Raw genomic sequence first — 24,699 nt, 5'->3', positions numbered from 1 at the left:
CGCGCGCTCTCTCCCCCCCCAGTCGCGCGCGCTCTCTCCCCCCCCCAGTCGCGCGCGCTCTCTCCCCCCCCCAGTCGCGCGCGCTCTCTCCCCCCCCAGTCGCGCGCGCTCTCTCCCCCCCCCAGTCGCGCGCGCTCTCTCCCCCCCCAGTCGCGCGCGCTCTCTCCCCCCCCAGTCGCGCGCGCTCTCTCCCCCCCCAGTCGCGCGCGCTCTCTCCCCCCCCAGTCGCGCGCGCTCTCTCCCCCCCAGTCGCGCGCGCTCTCTCCCCCCCCAGTCGCGCGCGCTCTCTTCCCCCCCCAGTCGCGCGCGCTCTCTCCCCCCCCAGTCGCGCGCGCTCTCTCCCCCCCCAGTCGCGCGCGCTCTCTCCCCCCCCCAGTCGCGCGCGCTCTCTCCCCCCCCAGTCGCGCGCGCTCTCTCCCCCCCCGTCGCGCGCGCTCTCTCCCCCCCCAGTCGCGCGCGCTCTCTCCCCCCCCAGTCGCGCGCGCTCTCTCCCCCCCCAGTCGCGCGCGCTCTCTCCCCCCCCCAGTCGCGCGCGCTCTCTCCCCCCCCAGTCGCGCGCGCTCTCTCCCCCCCCAGTCGCGCGCGCTCTCTTCCCCCCCAGTCGCGCGCGCTCTCTCCCCCCCCAGTCGCGCGCGCTCTCTCCCCCCCCAGTCGCGCGCGCTCTCTCCCCCCCCAGTCGCGCGCGCTCTCTCCCCCCCCAGTCGCGCGCGCTCTCTCCCCCCCAGTCGCGCGCGCTCTCTCCCCCCCAGTCGCGCGCGCTCTCTCCCCCCCAGTCGCGCGCGCTCTCTCCCCCCCCAGTCGCGCGCGCTCTCTCCTCCCCAATCGCGCGCGCTCTCTCCCCCCCCAGTCGCGCGCGCTCTCTCCCCCCCAGTCGCGCGCGCTCTCTCCCCCCCCAGTCGCGCGCGCTCTCTCCCCCCCCAGTCGCGCGCGCTCTCTCCCCCCCCAGTCGCGCGCGCTCTCTCCCCCCCCAGTCGCGCGCGCTCTCTCCCCCCCCAGTCGCGCGCGCTCTCTCCCCCCCCAGTCGCGCGCGCTCTCTCCCCCCCCAGTCGCGCGCGCTCTCTCCCCCCCCAGTCGCGCGCGCTCTCTCCCCCCCCAGTCGCGCGCGCTCTCTCCCCCCCCAGTCGCGCGCGCTCTCTCCCCCCCCAGTCGCTGCGCGCTCTCTCCCCCCCCAGTCGCGCGCGCTCTCTCCCCCCCCAGTCGCGCGCGCTCTCTCCCCCCCCCCAGTCGCGCGCGCTCTCTCCCCCCCAGTCGCGCGCGCTCTCTCCCCCCCAGTCGCGCGCGCTCTCTCCCCCCCCAGTCGCGCGCGCTCTCTCCCCCCCCCAGTCGCGCGCGCTCTCTTCCCCCCCCAGTCGCGCGCGCTCTCTCCCCCCCCAGTCGCGCGCGCTCTCTCCCCCCCCAGTCGCGCGCGCTCTCTCCCCCCCCAGTCGCGCGCGCTCTCTCCCCCCCCAGTCGCGCGCGCTCTCTCCCCCCCCCAGTCGCGCGCGCTCTCTCCCCCCCCAGTCGCGCGCGCTCTCTCCTCCCCCCAGTCGCGCGCGCTCTCTCCCCCCCCAGTCGCGCGCGCTCTCTCCCCCCCCAGTCGCGCGCGCTCTCTCCCCCCCCAGTCGCGCGCGCTCTCTCCCCCGCCAGTCGCGCGCGCTCTCTCCCCCCCCAGTCGCGCGCGCTCTCTCCCCCCCAGTCGCGCGCGCTCTCTCCCCCCCCAGTCGCGCGCGCTCTCTTCCCCCCCAGTCGCGCGCGCTCTCTCCCCCCCAGTCGCGCGCGCTCTCTTCCCCCCCCAGTCGCGCGCGCTCTCTTCCCCCCAGTCGCGCGCGCTCTCTTCCCCCCCAGTCGCGCGCGCTCTCTTCCCCCCCAGTCGCGCGCGCTCTCTTCCCCCCCAGTCGCGCGCGCTCTCTTCCCCCCCAGTCGCGCGCGCTCTCTTCCCCCCAGTCGCGCGCGCTCTCTTCCCCCCCAGTCGCGCGCGCTCTCTTCCCCCCCAGTCGCGCGCGCTCTCTTCCCCCCCAGTCGCGCGCGCTCTCTTCCCCCCCAGTCGCGCGCGCTCTCTTCCCCCCCAGTCGCGCGCGCTCTCTTCCCCCCAGTCGCGCGCGCTCTCTTCCCCCCCAGTCGCGCGCGCTCTCTTCCCCCCCAGTCGCGCGCGCTCTCTTCCCCCCCAGTCGCGCGCGCTCTCTCCCCCCCCAGTCGCGCGCGCTCTCTCTCCCCCCCCAGTCGCGCGCGCTCCTCTCCCCCCCAGTCGCGCGCGCTCTCTCCCCCCCCAGTCGCGCGCGCTCTCTCCCCCCCCAGTCGCGCGCGCTCTCTCCCCCCCCAGTCGCGCGCGCTCTCTCCCCCCCCAGTCGCGCGCGCTCTCTCCCCCCCCAGTCGCGCGCGCTCTCTCCCCCCCCAGTCGCGCGCGCTCTCTCCCCCCCCAGTCGCGCGCGCTCTCTCCCCCCCAGTCGCGCGCGCTCTCTTCCCCCCCAGTCGCGCGCGCTCTCTTCCCCCCCAGTCGCGCGCGCTCTCTTCCCCCCCAGTCGCGCGCGCTCTCTTCCCCCCCAGTCGCGCGCGCTCTCTTCCCCCCCAGTCGCGCGCGCTCTCTTCCCCCCCAGTCGCGCGCGCTCTCTCCCCCCCCAGTCGCGCGCGCTCTCTTCCCCCCCAGTCGCGCGCGCTCTCTCCCCCCCAGTCGCGCGCGCTCTCTTCCCCCCCCAGTCGCGCGCGCTCTCTCCCCCCCCAGTCGCGCGCGCTCTCTCCCCCCCCAGTCACGCGCGCGCTCTCTCCCCCCCCAGTCGCGCGCGCTCTCTCCCCCCCCCAGTCGCGCGCGCTCTCTCCCCCCCCAGTCGCGCGCGCTCTCTCCCCCCCCAGTCGCGCGCGCTCTCTCCCCCCCAGTCGCGCGCGCTCTCTCCCCCCCCAGTCGCGCGCGCTCTCTCCCCCCCAGTCGCGCGCGCTCTCTCCCCCCCAGTCGCGCGCGCTCTCTCCCCCCCCAGTCGCGCGCGCTCTCTCCCCTCCCAGTGGCGCGCAGCTCTCTTCCCCCCCCCAGTCGCGCCGCGCTCTCTTCCCCCCCAGTCGCGCCCGCTCTCTTCCCCCCCCAGCCGCGCCCGCTCTCTCCCCCCCAGCCGCGCCCGCTCTCTTCCCCCCCCAGCGCGCCCGCTCTCTTCCCCCCCCCAGTCGCGCCCGCTCTCTTCCCCCCCAGTCCGCGCCCGCTCTCTTCCCCCCCAGCGCGCCCGCTCTCTTCCCCCCAGCCGCGCCGCTCTCTTCCCCCCCAGCCGCGCCCGCTCTCTTCCCCCCCAGCCGCGCCCGCTCTCTTCCCCCCAGCCGCGCCCGCTCTCTCCCCCCCCAGTCGCGCGCGCTCTCTCCCCCCCAGTCGCGCGCGCTCTCTCCCCCCCCAGTCGCGCGCGCTCTCTCCCCCCCCAGTCGCGCGCGCTCTCTCCCCCCCCCAGTCGCGCGCGCTCTCTCCCCCCCCAGTCGCGCGCGCTCTCTCCCCCCCCAGTCGCGCGCGCTCTCTCCCCCCCCAGTCGCGCGCGCTCTCTCCCCCCCAGTCGCGCGCGCGCTCTCCCCCCCCAGTCGCGCGCGCTCTCTCCCCCCCCAAGTCGCGCGCGCTCTCTCCCCCCCCAGTCGCGCGCGCTCTCTCCCCCCCCAGTCGCGCGCGCTCTCTCCCCCCCCAGTCGCGCGCGCTCTCTCCCCCCCCCAGTCGCGCGCGCTCTCTCCCCCCCCAGTCGCGCGCGCTCTCTCCCCCCCCAGTCGCGCGCGCTCTCTCCCCCCCCAGTCGCGCGCGCTCTCTCCCCCCCCAGTCGCGCGCGCTCTCTCCCCCCCCAGTCGCGCGCGCTCTCTCCCCCCCCAGTCGCGCGCGCTCTCTCCCCCCCCAGTCGCGCGCGCTCTCTCCCCCCCCAGTCGCGCGCGCTCTCTCCCCCCAGTCGCGCGCGCTCTCTCCCCCCCAGTCGCGCGCGCTCTCTCCCCCCCCAGTCGCGCGCGCTCTCTCCCCCCCAGTCGCGCGCGCTCTCTCCCCCCCCCCCAGTCGCGCCCGCTCTCTTCCCCCCCAGTCGCGCCCCCTCTCTTCCCCCCCCAGCCGCGCCCGCTCTCTTCCCCCCCCAGCCGCGCCCGCTCTCTTCCCCCCCAGTCGCGCCCGCTCTCTTCCCCCCCAGTCGCGCCCGCTCTCTTCCCCCCCAGTCGCGCCCGCTCTCTTCCCCCCCCAGCCGCGCCCGCTCTCTTCCCCCCCAGCCGCGCCCGCTCTCTTCCCCCCCAGCCGCGCCCGCTCTCTTCCCCCCCAGCCGCGCCCGCTCTCTTCCCCCCCAGCCGCGCCCGCTCTCTCTCTTCCAACAACAACATGCCGTCGAAAAAGCCTCGGCACCGCCGGGCACTCCAGCTAGTTATGTATAAAGGGATAATTTTCGTGTTGACAGGCTGTAATTAGTGGGGTACCGCAAGGATCAGTGCTTGGGCCTCAGCTATTCACAATCTACATCAATGATTTGGTTGAGAGGACCAAATGTAATATATCCAAGTTTGCTGATGATACAAAGCTCAATGGAAATGTAAGTTGTGAGGAGGATGCAAAGAGGCTTCAAGGGGATATAGAGAGGCTAAGTGAGTGGGCAAGAATGTGGCAAATGGAATATAATGTGGAGAAATGTGAAGTTATCCGCTTTGATAGGAAAAACAGAGAAGAGTATTTTTTTAATGGTGAGTTAATGGGAAATGTTGGTGTTCAGAGGGACCTGGGTGTCCTTGTACACGAATCACTGAAAGTTAACATGCAGGTACAGCAAGCAATTAGGAAAGCAAATCGTATAAAAACATAGAAAAATAGGAGCAGGAGTAGGCCATTCGGCCCTTCGAGCCTGCTCCACCATTCAATATGATCATGGCTGATCCTCTATCTCAATACCATATTCCCGCTCTCTCCCCATACCCCTTGATGCCTTTTGTGTCTAGAAATCTATCGATCTCCTTCTTAAATATATTCAGTGACTTGGCCTCCACTGCCTTCTGTGGTAGAGAATTCTATAGGTTCACCACCCTCTGAGTGAAGAAATTTCTCCTCGTCTCAGTCCTAAATGTCCTGCCCCGTATCCTGAGACTGTGACCCCTCATTCTAGATCCCCCAGCCAGGGGAAACATCCTCTCTGCATCCAGTCTGTTTAGCCCTGTCAGAATTTTATACATTTCAAGGGATGTAATCTGTCACCCCTGATCCTCTCTAACTTCTACCGCTGCATTATAGAGAGCATCCTGACAAACTGTATCACGGTATGGTATGGCAGCTGTAGCTCCCATGACCGGAAAGCCCTGCAGCGGGTAGTCAAAACTGCCCAACGCATTACCGGCACCCGGCTACCGACCATAGAGCATATATATCAGAAACGCTGCCTACGGAGGGCACGGTCCATCATCAAAGACCCTACCCACCCTAACCACAGTCTGTTCGCCCTCCTACCATCTGGAAGACGCTACAGATGCATTCGCACCCGTACGACCAGATTTAGGAACAGCTTCTTTCCCAGGGCTGTCATCCTACTGAACTCCACAAATAAACACTAATGCCTGCACATCTGCCAATGCACTTTATTATGGTCATATTTATGCTAATATACTGCAAGCCAAATGTATAAATGTATGTTGAATGTTTAAGTGTCCTAATCCAAATTGTACACTCTCGGGAGCCGCAAGCCTACATTTCGTTGTACTGCACTTGTGCACCAACAATGACAATAAAAAGTTGATTTGAGATCCCTTCTCATTATTCTAAATTCTAGTGAATATAGGCTTAATCGACCCAATCTCTCCTCATACGACAGTCCTGCCATCCCAGGAATCAGTCTGGTGAACCTTCACTGCACTCCCTCTATGGCAAGTATATCCTTTCTTAGGTAAGGAGACCAAAACTGCACACAGTACTCCAGGTGTGGTCTCACCAAGGCCCTGTATAACTGTAGTAAGACATCCTTGCTCCTGTACTCAAATCCTCTTGCAATGAAGGCCAACATACCATTTGCCTTCCTAACTGCTTGCTGCACCTGCATGTTTGTTTTCAGTGACTGGTGTACAAGGACACCCAGGTCCCTTTGTACATCACCATTTCCCAATCTATCAGCATTTAAAGCTCAGTCGTTGAGATATTCAAGACCGAGATCGATTGATTTTTGACTATTAAGGGAATCGAGGGATATGGGGATGGTGCAGGAAAGTGGAGATGCGGTCGAAGATCAGCCATGATCTTATTGAATGGCGGAGCAGGCTCGAGGGGCCGAATGGCCGACTTCGGCTCCTTTTTCTTATGTTCTTCTCCATGAATATTTTGTGATTTTCTTTCATTCCTACAATATCCCTGTGGGGAGCGGGCTGGTGGTTGAGCTGCTCTAGTGATGGTCAGGAGCCGGTTCTGAGAGCAGCCGCAGGTCTTTCTCATCCCTCATTTTACTTCCTCTGTGGGGAAAGAGAACTCCTCCCAGGTGTGATGAGGAACTCACCTTTTGAGCAATCGCTGCAGGGCTCCACAGCATCAGCTTACAGCTGAAGGAAACTGTGAGTTTGTTTGTATTCATTAACCGACACTTGAATTTGCTCCCTACAATCCATTAACACATTCGATGTCAAGTCAAAGACAGAATTTCAGATTTGGAGACATTAATGTGCTTCATTAACCGGCTCTCAGAGAGGACATCAAAAGTCCTATTTCTTATGTTCTTATGTTTATGTGGTACTTTATCAAACGCCTTTTCAAAGTCCATATACACAACAACAACCACACTACCTTCATTAACCCTCTCCGTTAGTTCATCAAAGAACTCCATCGTTAGTCAAACGCGATTTGCCTTTAACAACTCCGTGGCAGCTCCACCTCCTCAAAAAAACAACCCTTGACCCCTCTGCCATTGCAAACTATTGTCCCATCTCCAACCTCCTTTTTATATCAAGTTCTTGAAGGCACCAGGGACCCGGGTTCGAATCCGGCCTCGGGTGACTGTCTGTGTGGAATTTGCACATTCTCCCCGTGTTTGCGTGGGTTTCCTCCGGGTGCTCCGGTTTCCTCCCACAGTCCAAAGATGTGCGGGTTAGGATGATTGGCTATGATAAATTGACCCTTAGTGTTAGGGGGATTAAATATGTGTGGTTACGGGGATAGGGTGGGATATGTGTTGGTGTAGGGGTTACGGGGATCGGGTGGGATATGTGTCGGTGCAGGCTCGATGGGCCGAATGGCCTCTATCTGCACTGTGGGGTTTCTGTGATTCTGTGTTGTCGCCTCCCAAAACCATGCCCATCTTTCCCACAACACAATGTTTAAACTCCTCCAATCAGGTTTCCACCCCTGCAATAGCACTGAAATGGCACTTCTTGAAGTCACAAATGACATCTTCTGTGACCGTGACTATGGTAAGCTATCCCTCCTCCTCCTGGTGCAGTCGATTGGTATCATCCTCACTGTTTGCCACACCCCCAAGTTTGGTGTCATCGGCAAATTTAGAAATTCTACTCTGTATTCCAATATCCAGGTCATTTATATACAGTGAACTCTTTTGTATCCGGCACCTACGGAACCGGGATGGTGCCGGTTGATTAAAAATTCCAGATAACAGCGAGGTATACCTAGCAAGGTATGAGAGCCCCGTTACACAGCCACAAATATACAGTGAAACTTACCCGTGGGTTACACCGCCACAAATATACAGTGAAACTTACCTGTGGGTTACACAGCCACAAATATACAGTGAAACTTACCCGTGGGTTACACCGCCACAAATATACAGTGAAACCTGTGGGTTACACCACCACAAATATACAGTGAAACTTACCTGTGGGTTACACCGCCACAAATATACAGTGAAACTTACCTGTGGGTTACACCGCCACAAATATACAGTGAAACTTACCTGTGGGTTACACAGCCACAAATATACAGTGAAACTTACCTGTGGGTTACACCGCCACAAATATACAGTGAAACTTACCTGTGGGTTACACAGCCACAAATATACAGTGAAACTTACCTGTGGGTTACACCGCCACAAATATACAGTGAAACTTACCTGTGGGTTACACAGCCACAAATATACAGTGAAACTTACCTGTGGGTTACACCGCCACAAATATACAGTGAAACTTACCTGTGGGTTACACAGCCACAAATATACAGTGAAACTTACCTGTGGGTTACACCGCCACAAATATACAGTGAAACTTACCTGTGGGTTACACCGCCACAAATATACAGTGAAACTTACCTGTGGGTTACACAGCCACAAATATACAGTGAAACTTACCTGTGGGTTACACCGCCACAAGTGCTGGAGTCCCTGTTACACGGCCACAGGTAGAGGGGACCCGGTTACACAGCCACAAATCTACAGTAAAACTTACCCATGGGTTCCTGAACCTACTCCTGTATTTTGCCGGTTATTAGAGAATTCTGGATCATTAGGTGCCGTTTAAAGGAGAGTTTACTGTATATAAAAAAAAAACAGTGGCCCCAGCACTGACCCTTGGGAAACACCACGGCATTACCATCGCCGAAACCCCACCATCAACATCCTGGGGGTCACCATTGACCAGAAACTTATTTCGACCAGCCACATAAATACTGTGGCAAAAAGAGCAGGTCAGAGGCTGGGTATTCTGCGGCGAGTGTCTCACCTCCTGACTCCCCAAAGCCTTTCCACCATCTACAAGGCACAAGTAAGGAGTGTGATGGAATACTCTCCACTTGCCTGGATTAGTGCCGCTGCAACAACACTCAAAAAGGGGACGGTAGTGTAGTGGTGATGTCACTGTGCTCGTAATCCAGAGGCCTGGACTAATGATCCAGAGACGTGAGTTCAAATCCCACCACAGCTGCTGGGAATTTAAATTCTGCAATAAAAAAAAAGGCTAGTATCCGTAATGGTAACCATGAAACTACCAGATTGTCGTAAAAACCCATCTAGTTCACTAATGTTCTTTAGGGGAGGACATATGTGACTCCAGACTCTCAGCAAGGTTGACTCTTAACTGCCCTCTGAAATGGCCCAGCAAGTCACTCAGTTGTAACAAACCGCTACGAAACACAATAACAATGAAACTGGACGGACCACCAGGCATCGACCTCGGCACCGGCTACGGACACGGCAATAGCACACCCAGCCCAGTCAACCCTGCAAAGTCTTCCTCACCAACATCTAGGGACTTGTACCAAAATTGGGAGAGCTGTCCCACAGACTAGTCATAGTAATGCTCACAGAATCATATATTTCAGCCAATGTCCTGAACTCCTCCATCCCCATCCCTGGGTATGTCCTGTTCCCACCAGGGGTGGCGACCCAGTGGTATACAGTCGGGAAGGAGTGGCCCTGGGAGTTCTCAACATTGACTCCGGACCCCATGAAGTCTCATGGCTTCAGGTCAAGCATGGGCAAGGAAACCTCCTGCTGATTACCACCTACCGCCCTCCCTCAGCTGATGAATCAGTACTCCTCCATGTTGAACACCACTTGGAAGAAGCACAGAGTAGCAAGGGCACAGAATGTCCATCACCAAGAGTGGCTCGGTAGCACCACTACTGACCGAGCTGGCCGAGTCCTGAAGGGCGTAGCTGCCAGTCTGGGCCTGCAACAGGTGGTGAGAGAAAAACCGACTTGACCTCGTCCTCGCCAATCTACCTGTTGCACAATGGCAGCATTGGACTACATGCATGCTAAAAAGCGGAAGCGGCATGCTATAGACAGGGCTAAGCGATCCCACAATCAACATATCAGATCAAAGTTCTGTGGTCCTGCCACATCCATGTGTGAATGGTGGTGGACCATTAGACAATTAACGGGAGGAGGAGGCTCCAAGAATATCCCCATCCTCAATGATGGTGGAGCCCAGCATGTGAGTGCAAAAGACAAGGCTGAAGCATTTGGAACCAACTTCAGCCAGAAGTGCCGAGTGGATGATCCATATTGGCCTCCCCCTGAGGTCCTCACCATCACAGAAGCCAGTCTTCAGCCAATTCGATTCACTCCACGTGATATCAAGAAACGGCTGAGTGCATTGGATACAGCAAAGGCTATGGGCCCCGACAACATCCCGGCCATCATGCTGAAGACTTGTGCTCCAGAACTAGCCGCGCCTCTAGCCAAACTGTTCCAGTACAGCTACAACACTGGCATCTATCCGACAATGTGGAAAACTGCCCAGGTATGTCCTGTCTACAAAAAGCAGGACAAATCCAATCCGGCCAATAACCACCCCATCAGTCTACTCTCAATCATCAGCAAAGTGATGGAAGGTGTCAGTGACAGTGCTATCAAGCGGCACTTACTCACCAATAGCCTGCTCACTGATGCCCAGTTTGGGTTCCGCCAAGACCACTCGGCCCCCGATGTCATTACAGCTTTGGTCCAAACATGGACAAAGGAACTGAATTCCAGAGGTGAGGTGAGAGTGACTGCCCTTGACATCAAGGCAGAATTTGACCGAGTGTGGCATCAAGGGGCCCTAGTAAAACTGGAGTCAATGGGAATCGGGGGGGAAACTCTCCACTGGCTGGAGTCATACCTCAAAGGAAGATGGTTGTGATGGTTGAAGGTCAATCATCACAGCCCCAGGACATCGCTGCAGGAGTTCCTCAGGGCAGTGTCCTGGGCCCAACCATCTTCAGTTGCTTCATCAATGACCTTCCCTCCAACATAAGGTCAGAAATGGGGATTGTGGTAAACCACTGTTATCGTTTTCATTGTCGTTCACTGTTGTTCACTACTGTTATCGTTATGGCACATTGTCACCTCTTGCTACTCCAATTCCAATTCCAATTCCAATTCAAATGCTTTATTGGCATGAAAGTTTACAGAGAACCATATTGCCAAAGCTTACATAGCAAAAAGGTACAGTTTTCACTGTGTACCAATGCATGCCTCAGCTGGCTCCACCCATGGCTCCGCCTACATAACCTGGTATAAAGGGGGCTGCTCGGCAACCCACTTCCTTCTTGGAACCAGTCGTCCACGAGAGGCATGCTCTGTTCTTTAGTTAATAAAAACCTTTTCATTACTATCCTAATTCATCGCTTTTTATGGATTAATTGATAAGCGTATCAATTTTATTAACTAAAGTTAAAATGTCGGCACCTGAGCAGCAACAACAGCAGGCGTTGCTGCGAGCCCTCAGACCAGCATGCTTGGACCTCGACCCTCAAGCGGCGGGTTCATCTACCAATTTCGAACACTGGATGAGCTGCTTTGAATCCTTCCTAGAAGCCTCCGCCGTGATATCGGAGGAGAACAAATTAAAAGTTCTGACCGCCCAGGTGAGCCCTCAAGTATATACACTCATCCGGGACGCTACTACGTACACGGCGGCTCTCGACCTGCTAAAAGGGCAATACACGCACCCAGTGAATACGATTTACGCCAGATACCTCCTGGGATCCCGCAGGCAGCAACCGGGGGAATCGGTAGAGGCATCTTTATGGGCGTTACAGACACTCTGCAGGGACTGCGACTGTAAGGCGGTATCAGCTGCGGCGCACGCGGAGGGACTTATCTGTGATGCCTTCGTTAAGGGCCTCCAGTCCGACTACTCCTGGCAGAGACTGCTCGAAAGCAAGGAGCTCGACCTGAAGACGGCCGTAGCCCTCGCGCTCTCATTAGATGCGGCCCACCGAAACCTCGAAGCATACTCACGTAACGGTGCCGCGCCATGCTCATCGCGACCTTGGGACATGGGACCGCCGCCCCCGGTACCAACTACTGCAGCGATGTCCCGAAATCAACTGGGACCGCCGCCCCCGGTACCAACTACTGCAGCGATGTCCCGTAACCAGGCCCAAAAATGCTATTTCTGTGGCCAGTTAAAACACCCTAGAGCGCGCTGCCCGGCGAAGACCGCTACCTGCTCTGGCTGCGGGAAGAAAGGCCATTACGCCAACGCCTGCAGAGGGAAACCCGCGAACGCCAGCAGCGCCGCGTGTGAACCGTGGGGGCAGCCATCTTATCCGCCATTTTGTGCACCTCCAGCCGCGTGGGGATCAGAATCATGGCCGCCGCCATTTTGCCCGCCGCACTCAACCGCCATTTTGTCTCCGGACTCGACCACCATCTCGTCGGACGACCACATCGGCTCACTCAGCCATACACTGGCCTCCGTTACGCTGGATCAAGCTCTCCCTCATCATCTGTCCAGGTCCATGATGGACATTACGGTAAACGGCCGCGCCACTACTTGCCTGTTTGACAGCGGGAGCACGGAGAGTTTTATTCACCCCGACACGGTGCGTAGCCACTCCCTCACAGTCCTGCCAACGCGCCATCGGATTTCTATGGCGTCCAAGTCCCATTCAACGGACGTCGGCGGCTACTGTGTGGTGACCCTTTCGGTTAGGGGCACAGAATATAAAAATTTTAAACTTCTTGTCCTGCCCCGTCTTTGCACTGCCGTTCTGCTAGGGTTGGATTTTCAGTGCCACCTTAAAAGTGTCACATTGGCATACGGTGGACCCCTCCCCCCTCACAGTCTGCAACCAACAGCTTTTAAATCGCCCGCCGCGCACCATTTGCAGTCTTTCCACACTCAAAGTCTCCCCCCCTCCCTTGTTCGCTAACCTCACCCGCGACTGTAAACCCATCGCTACCAAGAGCAGGCAGTACAGCGCCGGGGACAGAGCTTTTATTAGCTCTGAGGTGGAGCGGCTCCTGAAGGAGGGCATTATCGAAGGGAGCACCAGCCCCTGGCGAGCCCAGGTTGTAGTCGTTAAGACCGGCAATAAACACCGCCTGGTCATTGACTACAGCCAAACCATAAACCGGTACACTCAGCTGGACGCGTACCCCCTTCCCCGCATATCTGATATGGTCAATCAGATTGCGCAATACAGGGTATTCTCCACCATTGACCTTAAGTCAGCATACCACCAACTCCCTATCCGCCATGAGGACCGCTAGTATACTGCCTTCGAGGCGAACGGCCGCCTCTACCACTTCCTTAGGGTTCCCTTCGGCGTAACCAACGGGGTTTCGGTCTTCCAAAGGGAGATGGACCGGATGGTTGACCAGAACGCGCTGCAGGCCACCTTTCCCTATCTGGATAACGTCACCATCTGCGGCCACGACCAGCAGGACCATGACGTTAATCTAGAGAAATTCCTCCGTACGGCCCAGCGGCTGAATCTAACATACAATAAGGAGAAATATATGTTTCGCACCACGCGCCTTGCCATTCTCGGCTGCGTAGTGGAGAACGGAGTCATCGGCCCCGACCCCGACAGAATGCGCCCCCTTATGGAGCTCCCCCTCCCCCACTGCCAAAAAGCACTGAAGAGATGCCTGGGGTTTTTTTCTTACTATGCTCAGTGGATGCCCAACTATGCGGACAAAGCCAGACCCCTCATCAAGTCCACCTCCTTCCCCCTGACATCAGAGGCGTGTGCAGCCTTCGCTCTTATTACGAGTGATATTGCGAAGGCCACAATGCACGCAGTGGATGAGTCCATCCCTTTCCAAGTGGAGAGCGATGCATCCGACTTCGCCCTAGCTGCAACCCTTAACCAGGCGGGGAGACCCGTGGCCTTTTTCTCAAGGACCCTCCAGGGCCCCGAGATTTGACACTCCTGTCGAAAAGGAGGCCCAGGCTATTGTGGAAGCGGTGCGACACTGGAGGCATTACCTGGCCGGAAAACGATTTACCCTTCTCACTGACCAGCGTTCAGTTGCTTTTATGTTCAATAATAAGCAGAGGGGCAAAATCAAGAACGACAAGATCTTGAGGTGGAGAATTGAACTCTCAACCTACAATTACGATATCTTGTACCGGCCCGGGAAACTCAATGAGCCCCCAGATGCTCTATCACGAGGTACATGCGCCAACGCGCAAGTTGATAGACTGCGGACCCTCCACAATGACCTCTGCCACCCCGGGGTCACCAGATTCTGCCACTTCATTAAGGCCCGCAACCTGCCCTACTCCATCGAGGAGGTCAGGACTATGACCAGGAACTGCCAAATCTGTGCCGAATGCAAACCGCATTTTTATAGGTCAGACAGAGCACGCCTGATCAAGGCCACTCGCCCCTTCGAGCGCTTGAGCATCGACTTTAAGGGGCCTCTCCATTCCTCTGATCGCAACGTGTACTTCCTCAACATAGTTGATGAGTACTCCCGTTTCCCTTTTGCCATCCCTTGCCCAGACATGACCAGTACCACGGTCATCAAATGTCTGAATGACCTCTTCGCCTTGTTCGGGTTCCCTAGCTATATTCATAGCGACCGGGGCTCATCTTTCATGAGCGACGAACTTCGTCAGTACCTGCTCGCGAGAGGTATTGCTACGAGCAGGACCACCAGCTACAACCCCCGGGGGAATGGCCAGGTGGAAAGAGAGAACGCGACGGTTTGGAAGGCCGTCCTCTTAGCCTTAAAATCTAAGGGCCTTCCGACCTCTCGCTGGCAGGAGGTCCTCCCTGCGGCGCTCCACTCCATCCGGTCACTGCTTTGTACTGCCACTAATGCCACCCCTCATGAGCAAATGTTCGTTTTCCCCAGGAAGTCCACATCGGGAACCTCGCTACCGACATGGCTGACTTCTCCTGGGCCCGTCCTACTGCGGAGGCACGTGAGGACCCATAAAACGGACCCCCTGGTCGAGAGGGTGAACCTCCTACACGCCAACCCCCAGTATGCCTACGTGGCATACCCAGACGGGCGGGAGGACACGGTCTCCATACGAGACCTCGCACCCTCGGGCGCCCCTGAATCACCACCGTTATTCTCCACCACTTCTCCCAACCCAACCCCTGTAGACGGCATGCCGGAGCCCCAGGACCCTTCGTTGACCACTCAGACACCAGATTCGACGTTGGATACTGCACCACCGCCGCCGCTGCTACGACGATCAGGACGGCATACAAGGCCTCCTGATAGACTTACCTACACGAACTTTTAGTACACTTCACCCCGCCGGACTCAATTTTAAACAATTGGTGAATGTGGTAAACCACTGTTATCGTTTTCATTGTCGTTCACTGTTGTTCACTACTGTTATCGTTATGGCACATTGTTACCTCTTGCTACTCACTGTGTACCAATGCATGCCTCAGCTGGCTCCACCCATGGCTCCGCCTACATGACCTGGTATAAAGGGGGCTGCTCGGCAACCCACTTCCTTCTTGGAACCAGTCGTCCACGAGAGGCATGCTCTGTTCTTTAGTTAATAAAAACCTTTTCATTACTATCCTAATTCATCGCTTTTTATGGATTAATTGATAAGCGTATCAGGGATGTTCGCTGATGACTGCACAGTGTTCAGCGCCATTCACAACTCCACAGACAATGAAGCAGTCCATGCCCGCATGCAACAAGATCTGGACGACGTTCAGGCTTGGGCTGATAAGTGGCAGATAACATTCGTGCCACAGAAGTGCCAGGCAATGACTATCTCCAACAAGTGAGAATCTAACCACCTCCCCTTGACATTCAATGGCATTACCATCGCCGAATCTGCCACTATCAACATCCTGGGGGTCACCATTAACCAGAAACTTAACTGGATCAGCCACATAAATACTGTGGCAACAAGAACAGGTCAGAGGCTAGGTATTCTGCGGCGAGTCTTTCACCTCCTGAATCCCTAAAGCCTTTCCACCATCTACAAGGCACAAGTAAGAGGAGAAAGCAGCCCGCTTGATTGGCACCCCATCCACCACCTTAAACATTCACTCCCTCCACTGGCGTACCGTGGCTGCAGTGTGTACCATCTACAAGATGCACTGTAGCAACTCGCCAAGGCTTCTTCGGCAGCACCTCCCAAACCCGTGACCTCTTCCACCTAGAAGGACAAGGGCAGCAGGCGCATGGGAACACGACCACCTCCAAGTTCCCCTACAAGTCACTCACCATCCTGACTTAGAAGTACATTGGCGATCCTTTATCGTCGCTGGGTCAAAATCCTTGAACTCCCTCCCTAACAGCACTGTGGGAGCACCTTCACCACACGGACTGCAGCGGTTCAAGAAGGCGGCTCACCACCACCTTCTCGAGGGCAATTAGGGATGGGCAACAAATGCTGGCATTGCCAGCGACGCCCTGATCCCATAAATGAATTTAAAAGAAGCTCGACACCATCCATGACAAAGCAGCCCGTTTGATTGGCACCCCATCCAGCACCTTAAACATTCACTCCCTCCACTAGCGTACCGTGGCTGCAGTGTGTATCATCTACACCAAGGCTTCTTCGGCAGCCATCCTCCAGTCTGAAAAACAGCCATTTACCACAACTCGCTGTTTTCTGTCCTTAAGCCAATTCCTTATCCAAGCTGCCATTGACCCACCTATTCCATGAGCCTCAATTCTGTTTACCAGCCTTCTATATATGGGGAGAAGGCAGGGACAGGGTACTGAATTTGGATGATCAGCCATGATCTCGTTGAATGGCGGAGCAGGCTCGAGGGGCCGAATGGCCTACTCCTGCTCCTATATTCTATGTTTCTATGAGTCTATGTGGTACTTTGTCAAACGCCTTCCTAAAATCTATGTAGACAACATCCATTACTTTCCCTTCATCAATCCTCCGTTACTTCATCAAAAATTCAATTAGATTAGTCAAACATGATCTGCCTTTTACAAATCCGTGTTGGCTCTCCTTAATTAGCTTAAACCTCTCCATCTCGGTAATGGAGTGGACAAGGGTGCAGAAGCTCATCTCGGGGTCAAAATCCTTCTCGACCTGTTTGCAGCCTTTGACGCAGTTGACCACACCATCCTCCTCCAATGCTTCTCCATCGTTCAGCTGGGTGGGACTCTCCACTGCTGGTTTCATTCCTATCTATCCAGTTGTAGCCAGAGAATCACCTGCAATGGCTTCTCTTCCCGCTGCCACACCGTTACCTCTGGAGCCCACAAGGATCAGTTGTTGGCTCCCTCCTGTTTCTCATCTACATGCTGACCCTCGGTGACATTATCCGAAAACACGTCAGGTTAAACATGTACACTGACAACACCCAGCTCTACCTCACCGCCACCTCTCTGGACCTTGCCACTGCCTCTGATATGTCACGCTGGTTGGCCGACATCCAGTATTGGTTGAGCAGAAATTCCCAACTAAATGTTGGGAAGACCAAATAATGACCTCAGTTCCCGATTAGCCCCCGACTCCATTCCTCTCCCTGTCCACTGTCCAAGGCTGAACCAACTGTTCGCAACCTTGGTGTCATATTTGACCCTGAGATGAGCAGCTGCACCCTTATCCGCTCCATTACCAAGACCTCCTTTCACCTCTGTAACATTGCCTGCCTCTGCCTCAGCTCATCTGCTGCTGAAACCCTTATTTGTTACCTCTAGACTCGAGTGTTCTCCTGGCCAGCTTCCCAGCTAGCGCCCTCCTACATTACAACAGTGATTGCACTTCAAAAGTACTTAATTGACTGTAAAGCACTTTGGGACATCCTGAGGTCATGAAAGGTGCTATATAAATGCCAGTCTCTTTTTTCAACTGGAACTCATCCAAAACTGTGTTGCTTGTATCCTAACTCGCACCAGGTCCCATTCACCCAGCACCCATGTGCTCATTGACCCACTTTGGCTCCTGGTCCGGCAATCCTGGTCTGGCAATGCCTTGATTTTAAAATTCTCATCCTTGTTTTCAGATTCCTCCATGGCCTTGCCCTACCCTGTAACCTCCTCCAGCCCTACAACCCTCCGAGTTCTCTATGTGCTCCTCTAGCTCTGGCTTTTTGCGCATCCCTGACTTTAATCACTCCACCATTGATGGCCGTACCTTCAGCTGCTACGGCCCTAAGCTCTGGAATTTCCTCCCAAAACCTCTTCCCCTCTCTACCTTTTTCTCCTCCTTTAAGATGCTCCTTAAATCCTACCTCTTTGACCAAGCTGCCTAATATCTCCTTATCAGGCTCGTGTCAAATTTTGTTTGATAACGCTCCTGTGAAGCGCCTTGGGACGTTTTGCTACTTCCGCAAACAGCGTTTGATGCTGGGTTAATTGTTCATTTTAAATCTGAGATTGATAGATTTTTGTTAAATAAAGTTATTAAGGGATATGAGGCAAAGGCGGGTATATGGAGTTCGGCACAGATCAGCCATGATCTCATTGAATGGCTTCTGATTGGGACTCCCATCATAAAGTAAACAAATGCTATTGCATATTTCATCTGAATCTCAGTCAACTCTCCACTCATTTAGTCCCTCATCCCGGGTAACATCCTGGTAAACCTCCTCTTTCTAAGGCCTTTCCATCTTTCCTGAAGTGTGGTGCTCAGAATTGTCCACAATACTCCATCTGAGGCCTAGCCAGTGATTTAGAAAGTTCCAGCATGACCTCTTTGCTTTATATATTCCTCTATTTATAAACCCAAATAACACATATGCTTTTTTTAACCACCACACTCAACTTTTTTGCTTCAGGCCCATTCCAGGGATTAGCAGCAGACACGGTGGCATAGTGGTTAGCACTGTTGCCTCACAGCACCAGGGACCCGGGTTCGAATCCGGCCTCGGGCGACTGTCTGTGTGGAGTTTGCACATTCTCCCCGTGTTTGCGTGGGTTTTCTCCGGGTGCTCCGGTTTCCTCCCACAGTCCAAAGATGTGCGGGTTAGGTTGATTGGCTATGATAAATTGACCCTTAGTGTTAGGGGGATTAAATACGTGGGGTTACGGGGATAGGGTGGGATATGTGTTGGTGTAGGGGTTACGGGGATCGGGTGGGACATGTGTCGGTGCAGGCTCGATGGGCCGAAATGGCCTCTATCTGCACTGTGGGGTTTCTGTGATTTCTGTGATCAGCGGCATCTCCCAGGCGGACGCACACACTTGCATCACGCAGGTAACCGATGCCCTCTTTGCCATCGCGCACAATTACATCAACTTCTCCAAGGATCAAGCAAGTGAAACCGTGCGTGCGGTTGGATTTGCTAATCTGGCAGGCTTTCCAAGGGTGTAGGGCGTCGTTGACTGCACACATGTGGCCCTAAAGGCATCCCATCACAATCCAGGTATTTTTGTCAACCGCAGGGGCTTCCACTCACTCAACGTGCAGCTTGTGTGTGACCACAAGAAGGAAATTTTGCATGTTTGCACCAAATACCCTGACAGTTGCCATGACTCCTTCATCCTGCACCAGTCTAGTGTGCCTCCGCTCTTCAGTCCGCTAGACCAACTTTTCGGATGGCTACTTGGCGACAAGGGCTATCCCCTGAAGACGTGGCTAATGACGCCATTGAGGAGGCCATCCAACGAAGCTTAGGAGCGCTACAACTCTAGCCACATTTCCACTTGATCCATAATCCAGCAAACCATCGGCTTGCGATTCAGATGCCTGGATAGATCAGGTGGAGCCCTGCAGTACTCAGCAGCCAGGGTCTCCAGAATCGTCGTGATCTGCTGTGCACTTCACAACATGGCACAGCGTCGTGGCTTGCAGCTGCCTGAGGTACAAGTGGCTCATCGCATAGCCTCCTCAGATAAGGATGAGGAGGAGGAGAGCGACAAGGAACAGCTTGCGGAGGCGCATCAACCAGCGGCAGCGGCACACGAGCACATTGCTGCCCAGGATGCAAGGGACGCACTCATCTTGGCCAGATTTGCTTAGCCTGCCCAATTAAAACACTTTTGCCTCGCACCTTCTTACCAGAGCATTGACAATAGCCAAGAACCTGCAGATTCCTATCACTCTGACCACCATACTGACAATTGCAAGTCGCCCTAAGCCCTCAATGTGGAAGTCCCATTTGCGAAATGACACAGCCCACAACTTCCACAGTTTGCCATCAAGTTTTTTTATCACATAAAGTCACGGATGGCTTTTCAAAATAAACACAACAGAACACCCAAGTGACTACCCGTATGACTACATGTGCTTTATCTTCCTCTTACGTGTGCTCCTACATGGTGCTTCCCCTGTGGCTTCAGCAGATGTGGAGGCCACTTGTTCACTTTCTTGCTGCTCCTGCCTCGACACCTTTGGCGGGCGTCCTCTGGGGTTGCGAGCCTGTGAGGGCGCGGCAACAGTCTGCTGCTCCTGCGGCTGTGCAGGTGCTGAGACGCCGATCTCAGTTGGGTGAGGACTCTGGTGGGCTCTGCAGTGGCATGGTTGTGTGAGCGCTTGGAGAGGAGCCCCCTCTTTGTTCTCTGCCACCAACATCCCTCTCATGTGTCAGCCCCACTTCAGAGCTAGCAAGTGGCTTGACAGCACCTTGCTGCACTTCAGGGAGGCCATGAGGACCCGTTTCTGCACTGGAAGTCCAACTCCAGAGGACTTCCATAAAGGTCTGGTTTCTCTGCTCAATAGCTGACCATTGCTCCTCAAGAGATGTCAGTCTATTCTGAACAATGACCATGTTTTCAAGACCCTGGCGACTAAGCTTCTCCATGGCCGTGGCCATCCTCTCCTCTACGGTAGCCATCCTTTCCGTGGAGGTTGCCATCCTTTCCGTGGTGATGCGTTCATGCGCCAATGCCTCTACAAAGGTGACAACTCTACTCTATTTCCCGAAGGTGCCACTCAGGTGTGAGTGTTTGCGCTGGTGCTGGGTGCGCTTAATTCTGCTGACGCTGCGCCCTCAGAGGTTGCAGCTTCCTCTGAGGAGTCTGGGGGCTCAGGCTGTTTCTCCTGGACAGTGGGGAGGGGGGCTGTCGATGGTCCTGTGGGGGAGTTAAGGAAAGAGACATGTGAGATAAACGTTGCATGCACATTGAATTGTGCAGATGATCATAAGTCAATCTGTTAGAGCATCAGAATCAATATCAGTCACTCATGCAATGTCAATGAGAGAGACGAAAAACGACTCTGTCACCAGCTTGCTCTGATGCGTCTGTCTGTCCGTCCCCCACTTGCGCATTGTCCTCGACTCCCACGATCTCCAGGGCCACTTCCTCTGCAGCGGTGAGCTGGGCTATTGAGGGTGGCTCCCCTCCTGTCCTCGCCCTTTCCCTCTTATTGTGGGCTCTCTTTTCCTGCAATGTGGGACACAAGTGGAGTTTGAGTGAGAATGAAGGAGTGAGTGTAGAGAATCCATAGCATAGATGCTTAGAAGGACACAAAGATGGAGTGAGGTGGCAAGACCAAGGGCCCTCCCTGTGTGTTGTAAGTTGTTTTCATTGCATCACAGTGATAGGGAGTGTGAGGGCTGCATAGTCAAATAGTTAAGTGAATGTGAACATAGAGAGAGGGAATGGTTAAGAGTGCAAGGGATGTAAGGGTGAAGTGGGATGTGGAGGCGGTGGTTGACAAAGCAGAGTGCTGGTGATGAGAGGTGATGGGGATCAGATTGAGGGTCATGTGGATGGAATACTCACTTTTCCTGTGCGGAGAAGGTCATGAAACCACTTTCTGCACTGCAGACAGGTTCTGCTGCACATTGATATGGCATTCACCTCCTGTGCCACTTGCAGCCACACAGCTTTGGTCTGTTGGGGAGGCTATTTCCTCCCTGAAGAAGGAAACAGCACTTCCTTCTGAGCTCTTGCTCCCTCCACCAGAGCTTGGAGGGAGTTCTCATCGAATTGGGGTGTACACTTTGGTCTGCTGCTTGACATGGTTGGAGCATGAATCCCTCAGAAGTATAATGCAAAAGTTGTAAGACAGAAAATGAACCAAGGCTCCTTAAATGCAGCTGCATATATGAAGTCATCAGAGGCGAGTTTTAGCACCAAAATACTCATTGGGCCAGGGGTTCCCACACGCTGCAAATCAAGTACCCAATTAGGGGGAAATCGCTCAATTATCCCGCCTCACATCGGAGGTGGGGTCGTGACCCGCCAACCACCTGACCCGCCCCCAATGACAAAATCCAGGCCTTGATGTCCTCCTCACAACTTGCTTTCCCACCTATCTTTGTATCGTCCGCAAATTTGGCTACAGTACACTCGCTTCCTTCATCCAAGTCATTAATATAGATTGAAAATAGTTGAGGCCCCAGCACTGATCCCTGTGGCACCCCACCAGTTACAGATTGCCATCCTGAAAATGACCCATTTATCTCGACTCTCTGTTTTCTGTTAGTTAGCCAATCCACTATCCAATCTAATATATCACCCCCAATACCATGAGCTCTTATCTTGTGCAGTAACCTTTTATGTGGCACCTTGTCGAATGCCTTTTGGAAATCCAAATACACCACATCTACTGGTTCCCCTTTATCCACCCTGCTCATTACCTCCTCAAAGAACTCTAATAGATTTGTCAAACATGATTTCCCTTTCATAAAACCATGTTGACTCTGTTTAATTGTATTACGATTTTCTAAATGCCCTGCTACTTCCTTAATAATGGATTCAAGCATTTTGCCAATGACTGTTAGGCTAACTGGCCTATAGTTTCCTACTTTCTGTCTCCCTCTTTTGAATAAGGGCGTTACACTTGCGGTTTTCCAATCTGCAGGGACTTTTCCAGAGTCAAGGGAATTTTGGAAGATTACAACCAATGCATCCACTATCTCTAGCCACTTCTTTTAAGACCCTGGGATGCAGGCCAGCAGGTCCAGGGGACTTGTCAGCCTTTAGTCCCATAAGTTTGCCTAGCACTTTTTCTCTAGTGATGGTGATTGTTTTAAGTTCCTCCCTCCCTTTTGCCCCTATATTTTCTACTATTACTGGGATGTTTTTAGTGTCCTCTACTGTGAAGACAGATACAAAGTATTTGTTCAGTGCCTCTGCCATTTCCCTGTTTCCCATTATTATTCCCCCAGTCTCGTCCTCTAAGGGACCAACGTTTACTTTAGCTACTCTCTTCCATTTTATATAATTGTAGAAGCTCTTACTGTCAGTTTTTATATTTCTTGCTAGTTTACTCTCATAAGCTATTTTCTCCCTCTATTATTTTTTTAGTCATCCTTTGCTGGTTTCTAAAATTTTCCCAATCTTCTGGCCTCCCACTAATCTTCGCAACATTGTCTGCCTTTTCTTTCAATTCGATTCCATCTTTAACTTCCTTGGTTAGTCACAGCTGGTTCATCCTTCTCTTCGAGTCTTTCTCACTGAAATATATCTTGTTGAGAGTCATGAAATATCTCTTTAAATGTCTGCCAATGCTTCCTACCGTCTTACCTTCTAATCTATTTTCCCAGTCCACTTTAGCCTCTCCTCATACCTTTGTAATTGCCTTTATTTCAGTTTAATACTCTAGTTTCAGACTCTAGTAGCTCCCTTCTTTCATCACAATGCAGTTTTGTTAAACTAAAAGGATACCATTTGCTCGGAAATGTGTCTCCGATCAAAACCAGCTTCTTTGTTTTGATTAAAAGACATAACGCGTCACTTTTTTCCATTTTTTAATTTATAACTAAAGTGATAACAGCCCAACATTGACCTCTTCCTGAGCACCGTAGTGATATGGAGATGTTTGTTAGAGATTTGAAGTGTATAATGAATGCCAATTTAGATAAGTAGCTGGTCTTGCTGTCTTTATCTGGGACAAAAGTCTCATAAAAATTGAAGGATATGTTTGTGTAATGAAGATTAATAAAGACTAACAAGAAGATGATCACAGGAGTCACGTGCTTATATCTCTTTGTGGAGTGACAGGGGAGCATGTACTGTCTTGCAGTGAGGGCCATGGAGAGCATGAGTGTCACAGGCAAGGAAGAGTGGATCGACTTTTAATGCATGTCCTTTCCAGCCAGTCACTGTTGAGTTAATGAGAGCTTCTTTTTGTTGAGCAGAACAGCTATACTGATGAACTCCAGGTTTGGGTGGAACTAGAAGGACAGCACTTAACTCTGGACCTCAGAAGAAATCAGTAAGTAAAGCCAGTTTCTAGCCTATTATATATTGAAAGCAACTTGTACTTGTTATAAGCAAGGCCAGCAATACACTGTGCGGGATTTAGCATGGATTTACCATTAAGAATGGAATGTTTGTGATCTTCAAGCACCCTGAACTGGAAGGGTGGAGAGGAGAAGTGACTGCAGGTCAGCCTCAGGGATGACTCTGGCTTGTTGAGTTTCCATCCCATATGATGCCTGCCCCTAGTCCCACGTCTGTTGGAGCTTGGTTTTAATGAACAGCACAGCATGGCAGATGTTCCAGTCCTTAAATGGGGGAAAGAGGAGAGAAAAACTCCAGAGATCATTCTAATAATCTGCAGTTTCCAGTAAAATGTGATATCAGTCAGAGAAGAGATTTGATGTGCTGAGTAACTTTTCCTGTCCTCTAATGGAAATCATGTTTGCCTGAATGGAGAACAGAGAAAACTTGTTTTAAAAACTCGTTCTGAATTTAGTAACTCTGGTAATTGCTGCTAGTAGTTATTGAAGAGAAAGGTGGCAGGATTTTAATTGGAGCTTTGAGTGAAGGAAATTGTGATTTAAAGTGGGACAAAAATGAAAACCAGGATTCAGCAGTGTGTGATTCGGTAGATGAATTGCTTGTTATTTAAGAAATCACTTGTTATGGGTATGATCATCATTATGGGTATGAAACCCTCATCCATGCCTTTGTTACCTCTAGACTTGACTAGTCCAACTCTCTTAGAAGCATAGAAACATACACAAATAGGAGCAGGAGTAGGCCATTCGGCCCTTCGAGCCTGCTGCGTCATTCAATATGATCATGGCTGATCCTCTATCTCAAGACCATATTCCCCCTCTCTCCCCATACCCCTTGACGCCTTTTGCATCTAGAAATCTATCTATCTCCTTCTTAAATATATTCAGTGACTTGGCCTCCACAGCCTTCTGTGGTAGAGAATTCCACAGGTTCACCACCCTCTGAGTGAAGAAATTTCTCCTCATCTCAGTCCTAAATGTCCTACCCCGTATCCTGAGGCTGTGACCCCACGTTA

At 54.0% G+C, this 24,699-nt stretch overlaps 1 protein-coding gene across 5 annotated transcripts in view; it reads left to right on the top strand.

The window, feature by feature from the left end:
* Positions 1-24,699, top strand: part of LOC147123873 (disintegrin and metalloproteinase domain-containing protein 12-like) — a 566,371-nt gene that overhangs the window by 28,774 nt on the left and 512,898 nt on the right. For all 5 annotated transcript variants that reach the window (XM_085976452.1, XM_085976457.1, XM_085976448.1 and 2 more), the window contains exon 3: positions 23,579-23,655. In XM_085976452.1, the coding sequence (XP_085832578.1) occupies positions 23,579-23,655 (77 nt within the window). The remainder of the gene's footprint in view (positions 1-23,578; positions 23,656-24,699) is intronic.

The sequence above is a fragment of the Somniosus microcephalus genome, chromosome 2 (genome assembly GCF_052327205.1).
Source record: "Somniosus microcephalus isolate GS21.2 chromosome 2, FLI_Smic_1.0, whole genome shotgun sequence".
Taxonomy (NCBI): domain Eukaryota; kingdom Metazoa; phylum Chordata; class Chondrichthyes; order Squaliformes; family Somniosidae; genus Somniosus; species Somniosus microcephalus.
This window is presented reverse-complemented; position numbering and strand designations above follow the sequence as displayed.